This window comes from Pleurodeles waltl, chromosome 11, assembly GCF_031143425.1.
Source record: "Pleurodeles waltl isolate 20211129_DDA chromosome 11, aPleWal1.hap1.20221129, whole genome shotgun sequence".
Lineage (NCBI taxonomy): Eukaryota > Metazoa > Chordata > Amphibia > Caudata > Salamandridae > Pleurodeles > Pleurodeles waltl.
The window spans coordinates 487,105,637-487,130,950 of NC_090450.1; the positions used below are offsets into that span (position 1 = coordinate 487,105,637).

General features: G+C 45.3%; 1 protein-coding gene across 3 annotated transcripts in view; it reads left to right on the plus strand.

The window, feature by feature from the left end:
• LOC138265806 (zinc finger protein 670-like) overlaps positions 1-25,314 on the plus strand; it is a 117,174-nt gene that overhangs the window by 69,742 nt on the left and 22,118 nt on the right. For all 3 annotated transcript variants that reach the window (XM_069213866.1, XM_069213863.1, XM_069213865.1), the window contains one exon: positions 21,516-21,602. In XM_069213866.1, coding sequence (XP_069069967.1) covers positions 21,516-21,602 — 87 coding nt within the window. The remainder of the gene's footprint in view (positions 1-21,515; positions 21,603-25,314) is intronic.

Genomic DNA, 25,314 nt, shown 5'->3' on the forward strand with positions numbered 1-25,314 from the left:
ACCATGTCTTCCAGAAATTGGAGGCAAATTCTGACCCCCGATCGGAGAGGATAACTTTTGTCAGTTCATGATAACAAACCACTCTGTTCAGTAAAATAGTTGCCAGTTCACTAGAAGTGGGCAATTTTTTACAGGCAATGAAATGTCCATATTTCGTGAGACTATCTACTACCACCAGAATTACTGAATGCTGTTGAACCACTGGCAGACCGGTAATAAAGTCTAAAGAAATGTGCTCCCATGGACGACTTGGGGTTGGAAGTGGATGTAACAACCCTTTTGGTTTTGAATGACTTGTTTTAATGCGAGCACAAACTTCGCAGTTGTTTACCATTGCTTTTACATCTTTTGTTAGGGTAGGCCACCAAAAATAGCGTTGGATCAGTGCAAGAGTTTTAGGAATGCCTGGGTGACCTGCCGTTGGTATAACATGCCACTAATGAAACACTATCTTGTGAAGTTTGGTAGTGGGTACGAACAAACGAGCGTCATGAAAGGGTAGTCCTTGCTTGATTCACCTTTTGGGATCTGCTTGGGCCCATGTTTGCCATTTTTCAACAGTGAAAGAGTTGCGAATTTCTTCAAAAACATCTTCAGTTTTTATGATACATAGAACCTTGTCAGGAGCAATGATAGCTCTGGAGGCTTGAAATGCAGGCAACGTGGTAGACTCTTGACGGGACAAGGCCTCAGCTTTGCGATTATCTTTACCAGGCCGGAAGGTTACTACAAAATCAAATTCAGCAAAAAACAGCATCCAGCGTAATTGCCGAGATGTCAAAAGTCTGGCGGAACTCATGAATTGAAGATTACGATGATCAGTATATACTGTGACAGTGTATTTGGCACCCAACAAATAATGTCTCCATTCTTTAAAGGCGTCACGAATCGCCAGAAGCTCTTTTTTTTTTTAGCAATGACATAGTTCTGTTCGGCTTAGTTCAACTTCCGAGACATATAAGCTACAGGATGAAGTTGACCAGTCTCTTTATTTTGTTGTGATAAGACGGCTCCTATTGCTACATCTGAAGCATCAGCTTCCACTATGAAAGGTCGATTCGCATCAGGATGAGTCAAGACTGGGGCAGTGGAGAAAGCTTTCTTCAAAGTCGAGAAGGCTTGATCAGCTTCTGGGGACCATACAAACTTTTCTTTCTTTCTTAGTAGCTTAGTGATTGGAGCCACTGTCTGGGAGAAATGATTTATGAATCTCCGGTAAAAATTTGCAAACCCCAGGAAACATTGTGCATCACGAACAGTCTTTGGGGTGGGCCAATCAGATACAGCTTTTACTTTCTTTTCTGCCATCACCATACCTTGAGGGGTAAGAATAACCCCTAAAAACTCAACTGTGGTAACATGAAACTCACACTTGGTTAGTTTGCAATATAAATGGTGCTTTCGAAGAGCTGCAAGAATTTTCTTAACATATTGGACATGTTCATTTTCATTGTCAGAGTAGATCAAAATGTAATCGATGTAGACTACGGCAAATATGTCGAGGTACTCTCCAAGAACGTCATTCAAGACAAATTGAAATGCTGCTGGAGCATAACACAGACCAAAAGGCATGACGGTGTATTCAAAAAGGCCATATCTTGTCTTGAACGCTGTTTTCCATTCGTCACCCTCTCTCATTCTGACCAAATGATAAGCACCTCAAAGTCAAGCTTCGTGTAGATTTTTGCTCTCTTTACTTGTTCCAATAATACCGGAATTAGAGGTTAAGGATATTTATTTGTGATGGTGACTTTATTCAAACCCCTATAGTCGATGCAAGTTCGAAGTTCTCCATTAGCTTTTGGAACAAAAAACAAAGGCGAAGCTGCAGGAGACTTAGAGGGGCGAATAAAACACCATAGAACACCATAAAAGGATTGTGCACCTTGAATAACACAATATGGATTCAGGAAAAACAAATCACATAACTTGTCAACTCGAATATTACATGATAAATATCTTAGAATAGTGGCATACAATAAACAACATGAATTAAACTCGAGGAGAGAATCGTGCGTCTTGCCAATTTGAGTGTCACCATGTAAAAAGCCAAGAAATTGTAGTACGCAATGAATATCAAAGTCAAATCATCATTAAACGAATCGCGCGTCTTGTTGATTCGTAAACCACGATGTAAATGCCAAGAAATAACAGCTCACAATGAATAACAAGATCAAAGTACAATGAAACGAATCGCGCGTCTTTTGCTGATTCTTAAGCCACCATGTAAATGTCAAGAAATGGTAGTGCGCAATGAACAACAAAGTTAAAACACCATAAAACGAATCGGGCGTCTTGCCGATTCTTAAGCCACCATGGAACTGTCAAGAAATTAAATTATCATGAAACGAATTGCGCGTCTTGACGATTCTTAAGCCACCATGCAACTGTCAAGAAATGGTAGCGTGCAATGAATAACAAGATTAAATTATCATGAAACGAATTGCGCGTCTTGCCGATTCGAAAGTCACCCTGCAAATATCATAAACACTCAAGCGCATATTTCACACGCGCAAAGTACTCTGTCAAATCATAAAAGAATTAGGCCCAAGAACAGGAGAGTTCTCGATAACGGCGTCGGGAGGCCAGCCCAACCACCGTCTTACCGCCCAGAACAAGGATCTCCAAATGAAGAATGAAAGTCAGATGTCTGGAAGATCAAATAGGCCACCGGGACAGGAGCTCAGGAAGTAGCTGCTGCTCTGCACCGGGACCTCTGAATAGTGAGGCCTTGGAGCTGGGCTGGCTCCTTTTTATAGATGCTTGGCCCAGCCCACAACCACACCCAGGCATGTTGCAGGGAAAGTCTCTAGAAAGGCCTGGAAAGGGACCACACCCTAACACACTCTGAAAGCCTGCAGCAATACATTGCAAATGAACAGCATTTGTAAGCACATTAAAAATAAGTCTTCAGGATTGAACTCTGCAATGCAAAAGGTTAAACAACAACATATCAGCACAATGCATAAATTACGTTGTTTTGAGAGTACTGGGTTTTTGCATTCTAGTCGCCAATAGAGCGCGCACTGCCTTGGTGTTGACAGTTTTGTGCTTAGCTTCAAATTCTGTCACATCGGTGGTGCAGGTATTTTTCCTCGCACAGCTTGTTCTCTACATTGAACGTGTATTCACTTTTCTCACCAGGTCAGGGAACATAACATGGGGGTTGCAACAATGATAAGAATGTATAAGGGTGAGAATGTTTATAGCAGTGAAGGGTACGGCTCTGTCTTGGAAACACACACATTGGGATCTGGCCAATCCTTCTGTGTGTTTTCAACACTGACCATGTACAGCCAGTGCTTGAGTTTCACAACTTTCTCGAAGAGATGGGGAAGGGTACCAGAACCTTCCTCTTGAGTTTGTTTAAGGTATATAAGGTGGGAAAACTTGGCACTGGGGCAGAAGGAACTCATTTCTGAGAGTGGAGGCATTGCTCGGAAAAATCAGTCACATTGGGGAAACTTTTTTCTGTCTTAGCTGTTCAGGGTTCCACAGCTTGACGTTTGCTAGGACAAGTATGATGTTGGATTCGATCCCCAGGGGATGCACTTTTAATTCTTAATTATCTAGCTTTGCTGTGTGCATGCATATATACATATATATATATATATATATATATATATATATATTCACTGCATACATATTCATTGTTGCTAAATTATTATTTTTTGGATTATTATTCAACTGCTGCGATTATTTTAGTAGCTGCACGTGTTTTCAATCAATCAATCAATCAATTATTTGTAAAGCGCACTACATACCCGTGAGGGTTTCAAGGCGCTGTGGGGGGGGGGGTCAGGGGGAATGCTGCTACTGCTCGAAGAGCCAGGTCTTGAGGAGTCTTCTGAAGGAGAGCAGGTCCTGGGTCTGTCTTAGGTCAGACGGGAGGGTGTTCCAGGTCTTGGCGGCAAGGTACAAGAACGATCTGCCGCCGGAAGATTTGCGCCAGAGGCGAGGTTGGTGGAGCGGAGTTGCCGGGTGGGGGTGTAGAAGCCGAGTCTGCTGTTCAGGTATGTTGGTCCGGTGTTGTGGAGTGCCTTGTGTGCGTGGGTGAGGAGCTTGAAGGTGATCCTCTTTTCGACGGGGAGCCAGTGAAAGTCTCTTACGTGGGGGTGATGTGGCTGTGGCGAGGGATGTTGAGGATGAGTCTGGCGTAGGCGTTCGGGATGCGTTTTAGGCGTTGTAGGTGTTTGGATGGGATGTCGGCGTAGAGGACGTTGCGGTAGTCGAGTCTGCTTCTGACGAGGGCCTGGGTTACTGTTTTTCTTGTGTCTGTTGGGATCCATTTGTAGACTCTGCGAAGCAGCATGCAGAGGGTGTTGTAGCAGGAGGAGGAGACGGCGTTGACCTGCTTTGACATGGAGAGGGATGAGTCGAGGGTGAAGCCGAGGTTTTGTGTGCTGTCGGTGGGTGTCGGTGGGGGACCCAGCGAGGCCGGCCACCATGAGTTGTCCCAGGCGGAGGGGGTAGGCCCAAGGATGAGGACCTCTGTTTTGTCCGAGTTCAGTGTTAGCCTGCTGTCTCTCATCCAGTCAGCGATGGCTTTCAGTCCTTCGTGGAGGTTGGTTTTGGCGGTGCGAGGGTCCTTGGTGAGGGAAAGGATGAGTTGGGTGTCATCGGCGTAGGAGATGATGTTGAGGTTGTGCTGACGGGCCGCCTGTGTGAGGGGGGCCATGTAGATGTTGAACAGCGTCAGGCTGAGGGATGAGCCCTGGGGTACGCCGCAGATGATGTTGAAGGCCTTGGATTGGAACTGGGGAAGCCAGACTCTTTGGGTTCTGCCGACGAGAAAGGATGCGGTCCATTCGAGGGCCTGGTCTTGGATTCCTGCTTCGTGGAGGCGGGCTTTCAGGGTGTGGTGACAGACAGTGTCAAAGGCAGCCGAGAGGTCTAGGAGGATTAGGGCTGATGTTTCTCCGTTGTCGAGGTGGCTCCTGATGTCATCTGTGGCTGTGAGGAGGGCGGTTTCGGTGCTGTGGTTCCGCCTGAAGCCAGACTGGGAGGGGTTACGGATGTTGTTGTCTTCGAGGTACCGAGTGAGCTGAGTGTTGACAATTGCTGCATTCAAGTTAAATGCTTACGTTAATATTTTTGTATACTTTCGTTTGAGCCATGGGAAGTGCCTCAATAAATGCAATACTCAGACTAAGAGTTAGAGTACTGCATTCTTTAGTGATGTTCCCTCATAGTTTGAAGCTAAGTGGAACACCCCTCACTTGACATACTTGCATATTCACATTCAGAATGCAATACTCCTTTAATTATTAATGTTATGTTGTGGGTTTGCAAAATGCATCCATAAGGATATCCTGGCGCTGAGCAGGTGTGTGTGTCTAGTGCAAATAATTAAAACCATGAATATTCTATGGATTTTTGGTAAAAGATGTTTGCTTATATAGTAGTCTTAATGTGTAGTGTTTTACCACCTTTCCAAACATGGCAGTTGCATACAGGTGTTTTTTTATTAACATTTGTGTGACAAGGTGTGGCTGTTTTGCAAAGTATATATAATTTTGGTGTGAGAAAGTAGCTTCTTTTTAGCATGGTTACCCCCATTTTTCGCTTGTTTGACAGTGTGTTTTGACTGTGTCACTGGGATCCTGCTAGTCAGGACTCGAATGCTTATGGTTTGTGGCCTACTTGTCAGTCTGTTTCACTGTTTTTGTCAGTATGCTGGACTGTGTCACTGGAGTCCTGTTAACCAGGACCCCAGTGCTCATGCTCTCTCTGGTTCCTAATTTGTCCTTAGATACTGGTAACCCAGAATTTCACTCCAAATTGGCATACTGGGTCCCCCTTATAAGTCCCTAGTATATGGTACCTAGGTACCCAGGGCATTGGGGTTCCAGGGGATCCCTATGGGCTGCATCATTTCTTTTGCCACCCAAAGGGAGCCCATGCAAAGGCTTCTACAGGACTGCCATTGCAGCCTGTGTGAAATAGTGCATGCACTATTTCCCAGCCATTTTCACTGCACCAGGTCACTTATAAGACACCTGTATGTCAGGCCTTCAGACCCTGAAGGCTGGGTGCAAAGTATCTGTGTGTGCACTAGCAGAGGTGCCCCCATGTCGTGCAGGCCCATTTTCCCAGACTTCTTGAGTGCGGGGACAGCATTTTAAGTGTGCACTGGACATAGGTCAATTCCTATGTCCAGCTTCACAATGGTAACTCCGAATATGGCCATGCAAGGTGTCTAACAACTGGAAATTGTATCCCAATACTGATTCTAGTATTGGTTGCATAATTCCATGCACACTGGGGGCTTCACTGTGGATTCCCAGTACTGCCATACCAGTCTTCTGAGGTTTCCCAGGCATCCCCAGCTGCTGCCACCTAACAGACGGGCTTCTGCCCTCCTCTGGCTTGAGCAGATCGATCCCAGGAAGGCAGAACAAAGCATTTCCTTTGGTAGAGGGGTGTTACACCCTCTCCCTTTGGAAATATGTGTTACAGGCATTGGAGGGTTATCCTCCCAGAGCCTATGGAAATGCTTTGAAGGGCACAGATGGTACTCTCCTTGCATAATCCAGTGTACATCGGCTCAGGGACCCCCAGTCTTTGCTCTGGCACGAAACTGGACAAAGGAAAGGGGAGTGACCACTGCCCTGTCCATCACCACCCCAGGGGTGGTGCCAAGAGGGCCCCTGGGTTCTGCCTTCTTGTTTTCAGGATGGTCAGGGAACTCTGGGAGCATCTGAGTGGCCAGTGTCAGCAGGTGACGTCAGAGACCCCTCCTGATAGGTCCATACCTGGTTAGGTATCCATTTAGGGTCTCTCCTCTGGGTGTTTCTTCAGATTCGGATTGCAAGACTCCAGCAGGACTCCTCTGCATCCTTTACTTCACCTTCTACCATCGGATCAACTGCAGAACTGCTCCAGGTACTCTACAACTTACAACAAAGTATCCAAGGCGGCTACTGCAACTCTGTAACTTCAGCTCCTGCCAGCAACTGCAACAGTTTCCAGGTCGTGCACGCTCTGAGGACTGCCTGTCTTTATCCTGCCCCAGAAGATGCAGAGGAATCTCCCGTGGAGTGACAGAGTCACTTCCCTGCTTCAGCAGGCACCTCTCTTCAGTGACGACCGGTACTCTGGATCTCCTCTCCTGATGACCAGCGTGGATCCTGGAACACAGGTGGTGGACCGAAGTGACCCTGACTGTCCAATGTTCCAGCTGTCCAAATTTGGTGAAGGTAAGGGCTTGCCTCCCCAAGACAGACATTACCCCTGTGCACCGCATGTTTTGCAGCTCCTAGGGCTCTGTGTGCTTCTCCAAGGAGTCCTTCGTGCACAGCAAAGCCCAGGTCCCAGCACTCTATCCTGCGACACTCAGCTCCCTGAGTTGTTCTCTGGTGGCGTGGTATCCCTTTGTGTAGTGCTGCGATGACCGCAATTTGCAACTCCTTTTTCCCTGTGTCCTGGGACTCCTGTGGGTTCTGCCTTGTCTTCTGAAGGCTCGCTGAAGTGCTGAGAGCCCCCTCTGTCTCCTCAGTCTGAGTTGAGATCCCCAGGTCCCTCCTGTACCCAGGTAGCGCCTTTTCCCGCCTAACACGTCTTTTGAGTGAGCCAAGGCTTCATGGCAAAATCTAAAAACGAAAACCAGCCTTCATTCTTCTACTCGATGTGGGACATCTCTTGCACCAGGCAGGAACCCGCAGCTGTCTTCTTTGGTGCATTTCTGACTTTTTCTTCTGCCGGAGAATCCACTTTTTCACCTTCATCCGGGTTAGCAGGGGCTCCTGTTCTTCCTGGACTCTTCAGCTGTTCTTGGACTTGGTCTCCTCTCTCCACAGGTCTTCAGGTCCAGGAATCCATCGTTGGTGTCTTGCAGTCTTGCTTGGTTTTTGCATAATTCTTTATCACGACTTCTAGTGTGTTCTGAGGACACTTGCAGTAATCCTGCTTTCCTGGGTTCTGGGGTGGGGTACTTTGCTTACCTTTGGTGTTTTCTTACACCCTTAGCACCCCTCTACACACTACTCTTGCCTAGGTGAGAAACCGACTTTTGCACTCCACTATTTTAGTATATGGTTTGTGTTCCCCCTAGGCCCATTGTAACCTACGGTGATTTTCACTATTTTCACTATTTTATGACTGTTTACTTACCCGATTTTGGTTACTAGTGTATATTTTGTGTGTAATACTTACCTCGTAAGGGAGTATAGCCTCTAAGATATTTTTGGCCTTGTGTCACTAAAATAAAGTACCTTTATTTTTGGTAACACTGAGTATTGTCTTTCTTGTGCGTAAGTACTGTGTGACTACAGTGGTATTGCAAGAGCTTTGCATGTCTCCTAGTCCAGCCTTGGCTGCTCTGCCTACAGCTACCTTTAGACAGCCTGGCTTCTAGACAATGACTACATTTAACTTATAAGGGATATCTGGACCTAGTATAAATTGTAAGTACCTTAGGTACCCGCTACAAACCAGGCCAGCCTCCTACTCTTTGGGCTTTCTGAAGCTATTTTCACTTAAAAATTTAAAATTGGTATGTCTGGTTCCACTTATTGAATTTTTGGTGTTTTGGTATTGTTATTGTTCATTAAAATGTACACTATTTTTATATTTCGAATTCAGAATTTTATGGGTTGGTGTTTTTTGCCTTTATTACTGTTTTAGTACTGCATAAAAACTTTACACATTGCCTACGTTAGCCTCTCTTCTCTGTTTCATAGCTACTAGAGTGTTGTGGTCAGGTATATTTAGTGACTTATCGGGTTCACCCTGATGGTATAGTGTTATTTTTCTTTGATGTCAGCGACTCCTTACGGCAAATAATAATCCACTTTCTTACAGAAACCAGGCTTGAGAATTTACATCAGCTTCACTAGAAGCATGTTTGTCTTCTGTCACTGCAGCTGCCAAGTCACTATGTGAATAATTATGAAAGAAGAAAAAGTATAGTTGAAGCCCTTATTACTTACTCCAGGAATAAGATTTCACTGCTGAAGTGTGTGTTCCTGCTTCCAGCAGTATGGTGTCAGAGCTGTGCACTGCACCTTGGCATGCACCTGTCCCGTACACAAGGGCCCCATCACGCTCTAAGGCTCTGGAAGATACCCAAAGCAAGTGTTTAATCATTGGTATTGTCAGAATGCCTTTCAGTGGGCCACAGGGCATGCAGTGGTACCTAGGACCAACAGTGGTGGTAGAGCCCTTTTACTCTTTCGGTTGCGGGGCCTGGCATATAATGGATCTTGAGCAGCTGGGCCAAGTACTCCTTCTGCACTTAAATCTCAGTGACAGCTGTGGACGAGCAGTCAAAGGCTTCTTCAGGGGCATGGGGTGTGAATACAGATTAGTGAACATGACCCATAACTCAAAGAGCGCACAGCAGTGCCAATAAATCAATGTCCACTCAAATACTTATTTTTATAATAAAAAGTATTTTATTTCTAACTCTATGCATTTATAGAAAGGTTATTACTAATATGCACAATACCACATTTCTCCTTGAGGTGGGGGTTCTAGTATTTCACTGGCCAGTCCCTGTCCCACCCACTGTTTGTAATGTGGTTGGAGTTATTCCCCACCCACTGTTGGCCACATCCAGGAAATGCTCACTAATGGGCCTTAACTCAAGAGTCCAATCTGACTCTTTCAAAACAGTAAAAAGTCTCTTGGTGCCCTGAGGCCCAGAAGGCCTCACCCAGTGCCCCATCCACGGGTGCTCACAAGGCTCTGGTCGTGTTCAGTGCGGTGCCTGCATGTGGGAGGTGAGGCTGCACCTGGCAAGCGAAGGCTCTCCTTTGAACTTATGAGGTCAGCTCTAGCCACGATGGGAAGTGCTCCAGTGTGCCTCCTGCACGTAAGGTCTGTGCTCCCCAGAGGGGGAAGAGTTGTTGGATTCTAAAGCTCCTGATCTGGGTCCCAGTGATGTGGCAGTGTACCCACAGGGCCTTCTTCAGTTCTCAGGATAAGGTCTGGTGCAGTCCTCAATGCTTCCTTCTCACCTACAGGTCACACCACTTCACAGTTCTCGGGTGGCAGCCCGATCCTCACAACAGTCTTTATACCGACAGCCCCGTCCGGCATACGGCGTTGCTGCAACACTACCGAGCAAGGCACCAGCCTTCACTGCAAGGCAGCCCATACCATGGTGGCCCCTCCTGGCATACGGGGTCCCCACTAAGGTTCTGCACAGGCTTCAGCTCTTGTTATTTTTTGGGGTCTCAGCCCCCCCTTATTGTAGTCCATTTCCAGACAACAAATGAGATTTAGGGTCTGGGCCTTTGATGTTTTATGTTTCAGTTCTGCTTCTTTTGAAGTACACACTCCTCTTCCTCTTGAAGAGCCGTGTTTCACAGCAGAAGAGACTCCAAGGTTGATAGCCCCACAAAATAGGCCATGGAAGTGACTAGAGTTGACACTTGAATATCAGCCACGGTGATATGTGCTTTGGAAGGTTAATCTTGGGCTCCTGTTATCAGCCCAACACCTTTGTGAGAGGTGTACAGGAGGAGTCTCTCTCTCCCTTCTGCAGTGTCCTACACAGCTCACAGGAATGCAGCAATACATAACTCTTTCTGGGGTGCGTCCTGTGCCAGCCAGGCCTGGGCTCCCCAAAATGGAACCCAGGATCCTCCATGTAATGTACGCTACAGACACACTTTCACTCAGTGTATGCACACACATTGTCCAGCACTGTTACCTCTATGTATTATTCCACCACAGGCACAGATACGTGCAACTCACACATTCGCTGTGCGTGCACTGCTCAGAACTGTCGCCTTTCTGCATTATGCCACTTGCAACCACACATACAGCGAGTACACACATTCACCATGCATGTGTCACGACTCACGTGCTGCTTGCGCCTGGAGTTTGCAGATCTTGAGGCGTGGATCTTGAGAGTTCGACTTTGGCCCAAAAAGGGGCGACTCTTTCTGGTAGCCACGGTGCTGTAGGCAAGGGAAACGCCAAGGACAGACCGTGACCGTGAGAAAGTAGCGCCAGAGGGAAAAAACCCCTTCAGAAGAAGAGGAAAAAACCTCCAAGAAGATTCGCAGAGGATTCCTGAAACAAGAACAGAGGAACAGGAATCAAAAGAACTGACGAATAACACAGAAATGGCGAAATCCAGAGCTAAAGGCTAGGAAATCAGGAGCGAGGACACTAACTGAACAGAAAGTGTTGCAGCGCAAAGAGGAGAAGAAAACACCACCCTTAAATACCATAAAACAGGAAGTGACCCACAGGAAGAAAAAGGACACCATCTTGGATAGGGAAAAGTAGATAGAATAGACTGGAGCAGAAACCATAGAGAATAGGGAAGGAGGAATGCTGGGAAGACAAGGGTAACCTGGGAAGGGGAAAAGACATAAAGGAAAGAGTAAGAAACAGACCCAAAAAGGAAGAAGACAGAAGAAAGAAGAAAAGGAGCCCAAACAGGTAAGAGGGGTCAGGAGACCCCAACAAAACAGAGGGAGAGAGCAGCGCGAGGCCCCAAGTAAGCCCTGGGGCCTCGTAGTGTGCAGGAAAGGCTCGGGGCGCGCCGCGTCTTAAAGACGCGAAGCGCGGCCCGAGCCGAACGCGCGGCTTGTGCCGAACGCTCGGCTCGCGCCGCACCGCGCGGCGCGACAGTAGGTCCCCCTCCCGAAGGCCCTGGTTTGAAAGGAAATAAACGGTGAAAGCGCTGAGTCAGGAGAGGAGCATGAACAGAAGATGCATCTTCCCAAGAACATTCACTGAGAGGATAACCCTTCCAATGAATCAGATACTGCAGACGGGTGTGAAAAAGACGAGAGTCACAAATCTCCTGAACCTCATATTCAGGAACATCATCCACTAAGACAGGAGGAGGAGGACAGGAAAACTGACGAGAATACGGATCTGGTACATAAGGTTTGAGTTGGGAGACATGGAAGACTGGATGAATCTTCCACGTGTGAGGCAAGTGAAGACGGACAGTGACAGGATTAAGCAACTGGAGAATGCGGAAAGGCCCGTAGTAGCGAGGTGTGAATTTGTTCTGAGAAAGACGTGAGGGTAAGAACTTTGAAGAAAGCCAAACTTTATCCTGTGGATGGTAGTCCGGAGAGGCCCTACGTTTCTTGTCTGCTACTTTCTTCATATATCTCTTGGTGTGTAAGAGATTAGAACGAATTAGTCTATGGATTTGTAGAAGACGTTTGGAAAAATGAGTAATAGCGGGCAAGGGAGTGGGAGACAGAGAAGAAGTAGGAAAAGAGGTAGGATGAAAACCATAAGAACAGAAAAAAGGAGTGGTCTTGGAGGCACTATGGACTGAATTATTGTAAGAGAATTCAGCAATAGGGAGATAAGTGTTCCAGTTGCTTTGAGTTGAGTTGCAAAAACAACAAAGGTATTGTTCTAAGCCTTGGTTCAGACGCTCGGTCTGTCCATTGGTCTGAGGATGGAAGCCCGATGACAGAGCTCTATCGATGTTTAGTGTCTTACAAAAATACCTCCAAAACCGGGAAATGTACTGAGGTCCTCTATCAGATATAATAGTATGAGGAAGTCCATGAAGACGGAAGATATGTTCGATGAATATCTGGCTTAACTCTTGGGATGTAGGTAGCTTTTTCAAGGCAGTGAAGTGAGCCATCTTAGTAAAGGAGTCCACAGTGACCATGATTACCCGGTTTCCTGCTGAAAGTGGTAACGAACACATAAAATCAGTAGAGATGGTGTGCCATGGAGTTGGCGGAACCGGCAAGGGCTGGAGTAATCCTGCAGGTCTGGTTCGGGGAATCTTGACTTGAGCGCATGTGGGACAAGCCTGAACGTATGTTTCAATATCCTGTTTCCAAGTAGGCCACCAGAAAAATCGTGATAACAGTTCTTGTGTGGCCTTGATGCCTCTATGACCAGCAACCGGTGAATCATGACACATTTGTAATGCCTTTTCTCTCACTCTGTTAGTAGGGATGAATAACAGATCGTGATAATAATAGTATCCTTGTCTCTTATGTAGAAGAGGCCTTAAGTTCTCTACTTCATCATCAGATAGATTGGGGTATTCCAGTTGTACCTCCTCCAGAAAAGACTGTGCTACCCCAATGATCTTATTAGGTTCCAGTAGGGGTTGAGCTGGGACAGGAGTACAATCTGGATAACGACGCGACAGAGCATCAGCCAGAATGTTTTGGGAGCCAGGAATATATGTAATGTAGAAATCATACTGGCTGAAGAAGAAGGCCCAACGAGCTTGACGACTATTTTGGCATATGAAATTTCGTAAACATTGTAAGTTTCGATGGTCGGTTCTCACTTCAAAAGGTTCCTTGGAACCCATCAGAAACTGTCTCCATTCACTACAAGCTGTTTTCAGAGCCAACAATTCTCTTTCCAGTACTGAGTAATGTTGTTCTGCAATAGAGAGTATGTGAGACAAATAGAAAACAAGATGTTCAAGACCATCCTCCTCTTGTTGTTGGAGTAGGACGGCACCAATGGTCTTTTCGGAAGCATCGGTGACGACAATAAATTGTTTGTTGGTATCTGGATGTCTTAAGATGGGAGCTTGAGTAAATGCCTTCTTTAGATCCTGAAAGGCTGTTTCGGCAGCTTTAGTCCAGACAAACCCTTTAATAAGATTTTCCTTCTTTAAAGTGTGAGTTATATGGCTAGTTTGTTTTGCAAAGTCTGCGATGAATTGTCGATAGAAGTTCGCTAATCCTAGAAAGCATTGTGTTTCTTTAATAGAAGATGGAGAAGGCCAATCTAGAATAGCTTGTACCTTTTCTTGATCCATAGCTACACCGGTGGTACTTAAATGATATCCTAGATATTTGACTTCCGTCTTGTCAAACTCACACTTTTCGGGTTTGCAAAATAGTTGATGTGCCCGGAGTCGTTGAAGGACTTGTTTCACATGGGAAGAATGGAGTTCGGGATTTCTGGAATAAATAAGAATATCATCAAGGTAGATTACAACTGTCTGATTCAGGAGATCCGAAAATACTGAGTCCATAAATCTCTGAAAGATTGCCGGGGCATTAGTAAGACCGAAAGGCATTACCCTGTATTCAAAGTGGCCAAATGGAGTCCTAAAGGCCGTTTTCCACTCATCTCCTTCTTTAATGCGTAAGAGGTGATAGGCTCCCCGTAGATCTAGTTTGGTAAACCGTTGGGCCCCTCTGACTGCCTCTAAAATGTCCCTTATGAGATGCAAAGGATAACGATCTTTAATAGTTATTTTATTCAGGCCTCGAAAATCCAGGCAAGGGCGAAGATCCTTTGTCTTCTTGGGTACGAAAAAGAGAGGAGCCCCGGCCGGAGAAGACGATGGAACAATAAGACCACTTTGAATATTTTCATCCAAATACTCCTTTAGTACTTCCTTTTCAGTTTCCGTGAGGGAATACATCCTGCCAAAAGGAACGATAGAGCCAGGTTCCAAGGGAATAGCACAATCGTAATTTCGATGTGGAGGCAACACAGGTTTGGAAGGTTTTTGGAAGACATCTTGAAAATTCAAATAGTGTTCAGGAACTCCTTGGACTGTATTTATGGTCGAACCGGTAGTACCCTCCGTGATTATTGATTTCTTAGGCGACCAATACTTGTCTGAAGCAAAACAGTGCTCGTGACAGAACTGTGAAGACAAGGAAACCGTCCGGGTAGCCCAGTTCACATATGGATTATGTCGGATGAACCACGGGATTCCAAGAATGATGGTATGGTTGGGGGAAGTTATAAGATCAAAGGAGATGTGTTCCTGATGGTTACCGATCTGTAGATTCAGCATCAGGGTAGTTGTATCTACTGGACCTGATGATATCAAAGATCCGTCCACCGTGTGTACTTGTTCTGGAATCTCCTTAGGTTGTATAGGAACTTGTTGAGTAGTGGCCCACTTCTTATCCATATAAATACCACTAGCTCCACAATCTAGTAGTGCCATAGTCTTCTCTTGACGGCCATCAGGTAATTGTAACAAGACTGGTAAAATGAACAAGGATGTGGTATTGTCATTGAAAGAACTGATGGAAGGTATAGCTGCAAATCCCGTCCCCTCCCTTCTTACAGAGGACGGGAAGCGGCGTTTCCCGATGGTCTTGATGGACGTACTGGACAGGTACGCAGTATGTGGCCGGCAGAACCGCAGTATAAACACAAACCCTTCTTTCGTCTATCTTCTCGTTCGCTAGCGGAGAGAGGGCCTCGAGTTGTATCCACCTGCATGGGTTCTCCTTCGGTGTCTCTGACTGGAGGGCGAGGTTCCTCAGAACGATGCGGAAAAACTTGTGAGGTGCTTGGTGGAAAAGACCCTCTGCTCTTTCTCTTCTCTGTTCTCCGTTCCTGAAGGCGATACTCGATGGAGAGGGCTTGATCCATCAGGCCACGAAGATCTTCCACTCTGGTGGAATGTACTAGTTCATCTTTTATTTCTTCTTTGAGTCCTCTACGAAACAAAGTCACCAAAGTACGTTCCACCCAGGTGGTCTCTGCCGCTAGTTGACGAAAGCGTGTAATGTATTGAAGGACATCTTGTGAACCTTGATGAATATCGCATAAGGCTTCTTCCGCTGAAGCCTCCAATCCCGGACGACTAAACATCAGCTTGAAGCGGTTCACAAAGGCGGAATAATCCGACAATACCGGATCGTTAGATGATACCATCGGGGTTGCCCTGTGTGAGAAGGTAGCCTCTTTCTAGCCTTGTTACCCCCACTTTTGGCCTGTTTGTGAGTGTATGTCAGGGTGTTTGTCACTGTTTTCACTGTCTCACTGGGATCCTGATAGCCAGGCCTCAGTGCTCATAGTGAAAACACTATGTTTCAGTATGTTTGTTATGTGTCACTGGGATCCTGCTGGTCAGGACCTCAGTGCTCATATGTTTGTGGCCTATATGTATGTGTCACTGGGACCCTGTCACACAGGGCCCCAGTGCTCATAGGTGTGCATGTATATGTTCCCTGTGTGGTGCCTAACTGTCTCACTGAGGCTCTGCTAACCAGAACCTCAGTGGTTATGCTCTCTCATTACTTTCAAATTGTCACTGACAGGCTAGTGACCATTTTTACCAATTTACATTGGCTTACTGGAACACCCTTATAATTCCCTAGTATATGGTACTGAGGTACCCAGGGTATTGGGGTTCCAGGAGATCCCTATGGGCTGCAGCATTTCTTTTGCCACCCATAGGGAGCTCTGACAATTCTTACACAGGCCTGCCACTGCAGCCTGAGTGAAATACCGTCCACGTTATTTCACAGCCATTTTACACTGCACTTAAGTAACTTATAAGTCACCTATATGTCTAACCTTTACCTGGTAAAGGTTAGGTGCAAAGTTACTTAGTGTGAGGGCACCCTGGCACTAGCCAAGGTGCCCCCACATTGTTCAGAGCCAATTCCCTGAACTTTGTGAGTGCGGGGACACCATTACACGCGTGCACTACATATAGGTCACTACCTATATGTAGCTTCACCATGGTAACTCCGAATATGGCCATGTAACATGTCTATGATCATGGAATTGCCCCCTCTATACCATCCTGGCATAGTTGGCACAATCCCATGATCCCAGTGGTCTGTAGCACAGACCCTGGTACTGCCAAACTGCCCTTCCTGGGGTTTCACTGCAGCTGCTGCTGCTGCCAACCCCTCAGACAGGCAGCTGCCCTCCTGGGGTCCAGCCAGGCCTGGCCCAGGATGGCAGAACAAAGAACTTCCTCTGAGAGAGGGTGTGACACCCTCTCCCTTTGGAAAATGGTGTGAAGGCAGGGGAGGAGTAGCCTCCCCCAGCCTCTGGAAATGCTTTGTTGGGCACAGATGTGCCCAATTCTGCATAAGCCAGTCTACACCGGTTCAGGGACCCCTTAGCCCCTGCTCTGGCGCGAAACTGGACAAAGGAAAGGGGAGTGACCACTCCCCTGACCTGCACCTCCCCTGGGAGGTGTCCAGAGCTCCTCCAGTGTGCTCCAGACCTCTGCCATCTTGGAAACAGAGGTGCTGCTGGCACACTGGACTGCTCTGAGTGGCCAGTGCCACCAGGTGACCTCAGAGACTCCTGCTGATAGGCTCCTTCAGGTGTTAGTAGCCTTTCCTCTCTCCTAGGTAGCCAAACCCTCTTTTCTGGCTATTTAGGGTCTCTGTCTCTGGGGAAACTTTAGATAACGAATGCAAGAGCTCATCCGAGTTCCTCTGCATCTCCCTCTTCACCTTCTGATAAGGAAACGACCGCTGACCGCGCTGGAAGCCTGCAAACCTGCAACATAGTAGCAAAGACGACTACTGCAACTCTGTAACGCTGATCCTGCCGCCTTCTCGACTGTTTTCCTGCTTGTGCATGCTGTGGGGGTAGCCTGCCTCCTCTCTGCACCAGAAGCTCCGAAGAAATCTCCCGTGGGTCGACGGAATCTTCCCCCTGCAACCGCAGGCACCAAAAAGCTGCATTACCGGTCCCTTGGGTCTCCTCTCAGCACGACGAGCGAGGTCCCTCGAATCCAGCGACGCTGTCCAAGTGACCCCCACAGTCCAGTGACTCTTCAGCCCAAGGTTGGTGGAGGTAAGTCCTTGCCTCACCTCGCTGGGCTGCATTGCTGGGAACCGCGACTTTGCAGCTACTCCGGCCCCTGTGCACTTCCGGCGGAAATCCTTTGTGCACAGCCAAGCCTGGGTCCACGGCACTCTAACCTGCATTGCACGACTTTCTAAGTTGGTCTCCGGCGACGTGGGACTCCTTTGTGCAACTTCGGCGAGCACCGTTTCACGCATCCTCGTAGTGCCTGTTTCTGGCACTTCTCCGGGTGCTACCTGCTTCAGTGAGGGCTCTTTGTCTTGCTCGACGTCCCCTCTCTCTTCAGGTCCAATTTGCGACCTCCTGGTCCCTTCTGGGCCCCAGCAGCGTCCAAAAACGCCAAACGCACGATTTGCGTCTAGAAAGGCTTGTTGGCGTCCTTTCGGCGGGAAAACACTTCTGCACGACTCTCCAAGGCGAGAGGGATCCGTCCACCAAAGGGGAAGTCTCTAGCCCTTTTCGTTCCTGCAGAAACCTCAGCTTCTTCTGTCCAGTCGAAGCTTCTTTGCACCCGCAGCTGGCATTTCCTGGGCATCTGCCCATCTCCGACTTGCTTGTGACTTTTGGACTTGGTCCCCTTGTTCCACAGGTACCCTAGATTGGAAATCCACAGTTGTTGCATTGCTGGTTTGTGTCTTTCCTGCATTATTCCTCTAACACGACTTCTTTGTCCTTAGGGGAACTTTAGTGCACGTTGCACTCACTTTTCAGGGTCTTGGGGAGGGTTATTTTTCTAACTCTCACTATTTTCTAATAGTCCCAGCGACCCTCTACAAGGTCACATAGGTTTGGGGTCCATTCGTGGTTCGCATTCCACTTTTGGAGTATATGGTTTGTGTTGCCCCTATCCCTATGTTTCCCCATTGCATCCTATTGTAACTATACATTGTTTGCACTGTTTTCTAAGACTATACTGCATATTTTTGCTATTGTGTATATATATCTTGTGTATATTTCCTATCCTCTCACTGAGGGTACACTCTAAGATACTTTGGCATATTGTCATAAAAATAAAGTACCTTTATTTTTAGTATAACTGTGTATTGTGTTTTCTTATGATATTGTGCATATGACACTAAGTGGTACTGTAGTAGCTTCACACGTCTCCTAGTTCAGCCTAAGCTGCTCTGCTAAGCTACCATTATCTATCAGCCTAAGCTGCTAGACACCCTATACACTAATAAGGGATAACTGGGCCTGGTGCAAGGTGCAAGTACCCCTTGGTACTCACTACAAGCCAGTCCAGCCTCCTACACCCAGGCCAAGGCAGGACCAGATAAGGCACTGATGAGATAACCCACCTTTGTTCTGTCATGGGAGAATTGGGTGGGTCGGAAGGCGAAGTACACTGTTAAGGAATCAAGGAACTCACGCAGCTTGGTTGGTTCACCAGAAAAACGATGGGTAGAGGTGGAGAGCGTCGGAACATCACCACTGCGGAAAGCCAAAGCCTGTCGCAGCGCAGCATTCTCACTACGTAGTTGCTGTAATTCTTGAGCTTGTTGCTGAATTGTAGTTAGAAGAGCTTGATCCGGATCTGCAGCAGCTACCACAGTGTCTTCCATGGTGTTAGAAGACGTCGGGATGGTTGGGCGCTGCAATCTGTCACGACTCACGTGCTGCTTGCGCCTGGAGTTTGCAGATCTTGAGGCGTGGATCTTGAGAGTTCGACTTTGGCCCAAAAAGGGGCGACTCTTTCTGGTAGCCACGGTGCTGTAGGCAAGGGAAACGCCAAGGACAGACCGTGACCGTGAGAAAGTAGCGCCAGAGGGAAAAAAACCCTTCAGAAGAAGAGGAAAAAACCTCCAAGAAGATTCGCAGAGGATTCCTGAAACAAGAACAGAGGAACAGGAATCAAAAGAACTGACGAATAACACAGAAATGGCGAAATCCAGAGCTAAAGGCTAGGAAATCAGGAGCGAGGACACTAACTGAACAGAAAGTGTTGCAGCGCAAAGAAGAGAAGAAAACACCACCCTTAAATACCATAAAACAGGAAGTGACCCACAGGAAGAAAAAGGACACCATCTTGGATAGGGAAAAGTAGATAGAATAGACTGGAGCAGAAACCATAGAGAATAGGGAAGGAGGAATGCTGGGAAGACAAGGGTAACCTGGGAAGGGGAAAAGACATAAAAGAGTAAGAAACAGACCCAAAAAGGAAGAAGACAGAAGAAAGAAGAAAAGGAGCCCAAACAGGTAAGAGGGGTCAGGAGACCCCAACAAAACGGAGGGAGAGAGCAGCGCGAGGCCCCAAGTAAGCCCTGGGGCCTCGTAGTGTGCAGGAAAGGCTCGGGGCGCTTCGCGTCTTAAAGACGCGAAGCGCGGCCCGAGCCGAACGCGCGGCTTGTGCCGAACGCTCGGCTCGCGCCGCACCGCGCGGCGCGACAGCATGTGCTGCACAACACTGCATCCTTCATTTATTGTACTTCTTTCAGGTACACGTACACCCATTGAATACATTTTACCATGCAAGCACTGCACAGCAATACATCTTTTGTGTAATACACTCCTTTTCGGTATACAAACACACAGTACATGTATTCTCCATGCACGCACTGCCCAGCAGTGCTCTGCCCCGGTATTGTACCCGTCCCAAGCACTCATACAAGTAGTACAGAGTCTCCACTCCTGCACTTTGCAACACTTTACATCTAACTGACGTAGAATGAGGGGCAAGTTAAACACACAGCAGGGGAACTTTAAAAAGTTGAGGGAGCCTGTGGGCCTTACTCTAGTGATATGGGTTAAAAAAGACCAGTTCACTCTTACTGGTCACTACACGGTATGCTGTCACCACCACGCTCATGTTGCTTAACTCCTGGTGAAGGCTGTAGCCTTCTACCACTATGAGGGTAGTGCTTTGGGCACTCCTTCCTGTCCAACAGGGCCATAACCATGAGACAGCCTATGTCATGACACACATGCCTGATCCTTGTATGCCTATGACAACAAACATCAGCATTAGGAACAGTGCATTTGGTCACCCAGGGCAGGTGTACACATCCATTTCCATGAAGATGACATTTCCATCCCAACAGGAGTCCGTCAAGTATCTGGAGTGCCCCTTTGCTTCTTGCTTAATTACACTGGCAAGATAATCCACTGTGATCAAAATCTTTTGTTCCAGTTAAGAGTATCAGAAGTTCTCAACTAATTCTTCTAGCATGGTGGATTTCCTATAAAAGGTCCTCTCCTGACAGTACATCAACCATTTGTGGAGATGACAAGTCTTCAGGTAATGCAAGGCTCTGTATCGTTGAATCTCAGGAAAAATTCAGTATATTGAGGATACTGGGCATTCTATCACCCTAACCCAGTATTCTAAAGAACATCTGTCCAGGTGCAGGACTTCAGCTTGTTTCCTTTTTGTGAACCTTAACTTGCCTGCCAGTAACTGAGGGTCGCCACCTGTAAAATTAAAGTGACGCTCAGAAATGTGTTTTGTAGTAATGTCTGTCTTGTCCCAATTTATTTCAAGTCCCAGCTGTAAGAGGGTTGCAATCAGGGAAAATGATAGCTGCTATTGAGATTTAATTTTCAGCTGCTAGTACTGGAAAAAATAATATAAATTAAATTGGAAAAATAGGATGAATAGATAAAATATGCGGGTTGGAAATTTGCCTTTAGTTACCTTGAGGCTTTGCAGACGCTATGCTATTAAGGGCATAACTTATCACAGAAAACATTTCTATGGATTAAATGATTGGAAAGGGCAGTTTATCAGGCCCAATGACAGTGAAGGGAGAAAGAAATTGATACTGAGGGTGAAATGTGATTAATTATGTGGCCTGAATAAAGGAAACAAATCAAAGAAAGCACTTTTTGAAAAATGTGCATGGTCATTTTTAATGATTATATCTTACTAATTATGGGTAGTGCTATATACTTTTGTTTGTTTTCTGTTGCACGTGGATATATGAACTAAGGATCAAAATGAATACATTCTAGTTATCAGAGTAACATTGTTAATGTAATGTTTTTTTTCTTGATCGTGCGCGATGCTACACCACCAGATTCATCAGTCTGTATTAAAGAAGAAGGGGTGACCTGTCCAGTTGATGTTCAAGGCTATTCCAGTGGTGAAAGCTTCAACAGTGATGGTGAGTACTCCATCCTAACTAGAGAACTACAGTTATGACATTTGTAGTGAGTCATCAGGAAGGGTGTTTCTAGTCTTGTGTAGTGGCTTACAGTTTTATCATTCATGAAGAATGTTCTTTACTGCTTTATTAAAGAAGCACATTCCTGTTTCTAGTTCACTCAGGACTAATATTTCAATCAGATTGTATGCTACTAACCATGCTAACTTTGTCCAGGCAGAGCCTTTTTGGGGTTTGGTTATGATGTGATAGGTCCCTTGAACGGAGCAGCACAGACTAGGTCACATTGTATGACTGCATCAGATTTAGCCGTCTCGTGGCTAAGTGACTCTGGTGGCCAGGCTGATGGATTGGGTAGCAATACTGGAGGACAGCCTCCACATCTAGAAAGTGGTTTCTCTGGCTATTTAAGGCAGGTGCTCTATTTATATTAGAAAACTTTATGTATCCATTATTTGGTTCTGTCCGACCTTCTGCCTGACAGAGGAAGAAGCACCTACTGTCACCTGATTACTGTTTCCAGTGTCATTAGCTGCTGAAAAGGCCTTCAACGGGATGGACTGATCATTCTTGGTAAAGGTTTTTTCAGAGGTTGGCTTTTGTAATCGGTATGTATCAGTGGTAATACTGAACTACCAACAACCTAATGCATTGATTGTCCTAAATGGACACAAGTGTTGTCCATTTGGCTTACAAAGGGAAACACACCAGGGACCTCCTGACTCCACTGCTTTTCGCCCTCAGCCCTAGCCTGTCGCAATAGACAATTGGATGATCTAAAAGGCGTAACCTTCGGGCCTGATGTGCGTATAATCATTCTCATTCAGATGATAACATTCTAACCTTGGGAATCTTCGAATCTTTGCTACCCGCTTTGGTACACTATTTTTAACACTTTGAGACACTAGCAGTATATAATATTAATAGGAGATAGGGCAACATTTTAAATATAAACTTACGGGATAGGGCAGTGAAATTCAAGGGTGTCTTTCAGTTTAAATTAGCAGTAATCTCTATCAAATATTTGGCTGCAAAAATTGCACCAGAGGTGTCAGACCATTATTTAACCTAACTATCCACTCCTGCTGGCTGCAGTATGCGGGGACCTGCCTAGGTGATCATCCGTGGTTGTTTCGTGGCTAGGTATTATTCACAGCATAAAAATTATCCTGCTATCCAGAGTACCAAATCTGTTCCAGACATGCCGGTTACGGCTGAGTTGATTTTTGTATTTATTTATAAATTGTTTTAGCAACTGCTGTTTTGTATGGGGTAATTCTTGCCTTGGGCTCCAATGAGAAAATCCATGTCAAGTTATGCATTTCAGGGTGCCCGGCTCTTCCAGACTTTGAACTAAATTATTCTGCAGTGCAGCTGAGAACTGTGTTTGAATGGTACAAGGTAGAAATAGATAAGGACGAGACGCACATGGATTGGGAAATGATAGGGAGGCCATGATGCGATCCTATGTGGATGAAGAAAGACCCGAGAAATGCTAATACCTGTCTCAATTCACCAGTGGCCATAACTCTTCAGACATGGGTAAATTAACAACAAAATTAGGCTTTACTCCTTTCATCCCAGTGCATATTGATGCTGAATGATTTGCATTACAAGCAGGTCACGATTAATAAATGGAAGGTAGCAGATCGATATCAAACTTTTTTCAGAAAGGCAGTATTGAGTCTTTCATACAAACCTCAAAAGACTTTCAGTTAGATGAGGCCGAATAATTTGCACGTCGTGTAACCTCATTGTTAAAAAAGAAACAACGATGGATAAAACCCTCTTTGAGAAACTCTTTCCAGCTGTTAGAAATTCTTAATGCATTATCTCTAAAATGTTTATTAATGTTATTAAACACCGTTCCATACTTATCCCTTGGGAATTAATTGAAAAGAAACGTCAATAGAGAAATCCTGCTTAATGAGTGGGGCACACTGAGAGGGATTATACATAAAATGTACGGAATCGAGAAGTACTCTTATCAGCTCTTTTTTGATTGGTATTACATGTCCTCAAAACTGTATAAAGTATCTGAACACTAATCCAGACTGCTGGAGATCACGTGGCAAGGCAGGCATTGTTAAATATAGGGTGATACTGTGCCAGGTCGGTTCCTTTTAGGAGAGAGGTAACATCAGTGTCAAAAGAAATATCAGGCTGCTCTTTTTGTCATTTGACCCAAAGCTGTGGTTATTGGGGCTTAGACTATCTCTTTATAAATGACTTCCAATATTGGAATGGTACTTGGTTTGGCAATGTCTGGGGGTGGGGAAGTTGGCTATCACATTTCTTTACAAATAGAAAGAATAGCCTTGTTAACTCAATGGCACTGAACGATCTAGGGCACTCTTGAATTGGAGCACTTTCTTAGCAGTGTTAATGGGCATAATTTGATATGACAATGAACTATGGAGGCCATCACGGAGCAATACATCGACGGACTACCAGACTTGAATGTCCAACTAGGTTGAGTGCTGTAGGCTTTTTATTTGAGAAATTAGTACAGAATCAGGTAGTCGCTTATGAGGCAGATGTGAAGTCAACAACTTATGACCAGGTTTGTGATACATACAGACCACAAAGTTTTCCATTTTATTGATATTCTACTGCATTGATTTTAAAGAATACTCCTTTTTTTTGGAGTGGGAGGAAGATTGTACATGGTACATGTGCATCTGAATCTGTAACTTTTATATTATATTGTTCATCTGAGAAATGGTCCATCATTTAAATATTAAACTTTGCAAATGTAATAAAACACTTAAAAATACATGTCTATGGGGGCTTTTTCAATCAGATGTAGTTTATCATGACTGATTTAGGTAATTGGAAGAAGCACGCTTTCAAACTGAAAAATACATATATTTCAAAATCAGCTCCTGGATTGCTGTATGGAAATAGTAGATACCTTAACTCTTGATAGGAACATAACGTAAGTGAAAATGTATCAGTTCTACCGGAGTATATGAGTGATGAATAAAAAAGGGAAAAGTAAAGATCTAAGGAAGGGAAGTCTGAACACAAAAATGAACTATTACCACTCACCTTGTATGTGGACACAATTAAAAGGATAATAAAAAGAATAACAAATGGAGCTCAAAAACTGCCTAATTAAAACAATCGGAAAAATAAAAAGAGGTGGTTATAGTTATTATTTATCAATACATGCGAATTGGTATGGAAAGGCAGTAGCCATCACAATCTAAAAAAATACAGAAGAAATGAGGACTATGAAGTAATAATAGGAAAAATCCACTCATGCTGAAATATGAAAAAAAAAAACATTTTGTATAGATTTGTCCACTATCATTGATGAATAGATTTTAACCTGCTCTGTAAATCCATTTTTTCCTGCAGTATTCTGGAAAATCCTGAAGGGAAAAGAAACAGACTAATTACAGAACTTCCCTAGATGAGAAGAAAGAGGAATGTATCCCAGAGATGATAATGTCAAATAATATAAATAGCTATTGAAAAACCTGTAACATTAACAGTCGCAGGTGGATAGACCCCACCTAATCAACAAATTCATAAAACCTTGATAAAAAGGGATGAAAAGGTAAACTATATATCCACCAACTATATTAAAACCTTAAAAATCGGCATAAACATTTTTGTATAAAATAGACAATCAAACATGAGCTTCTGATCAGTGTAGCCAATGAGATAATTATTACAGTGCATATAAAATCTAACAAGTTAATTG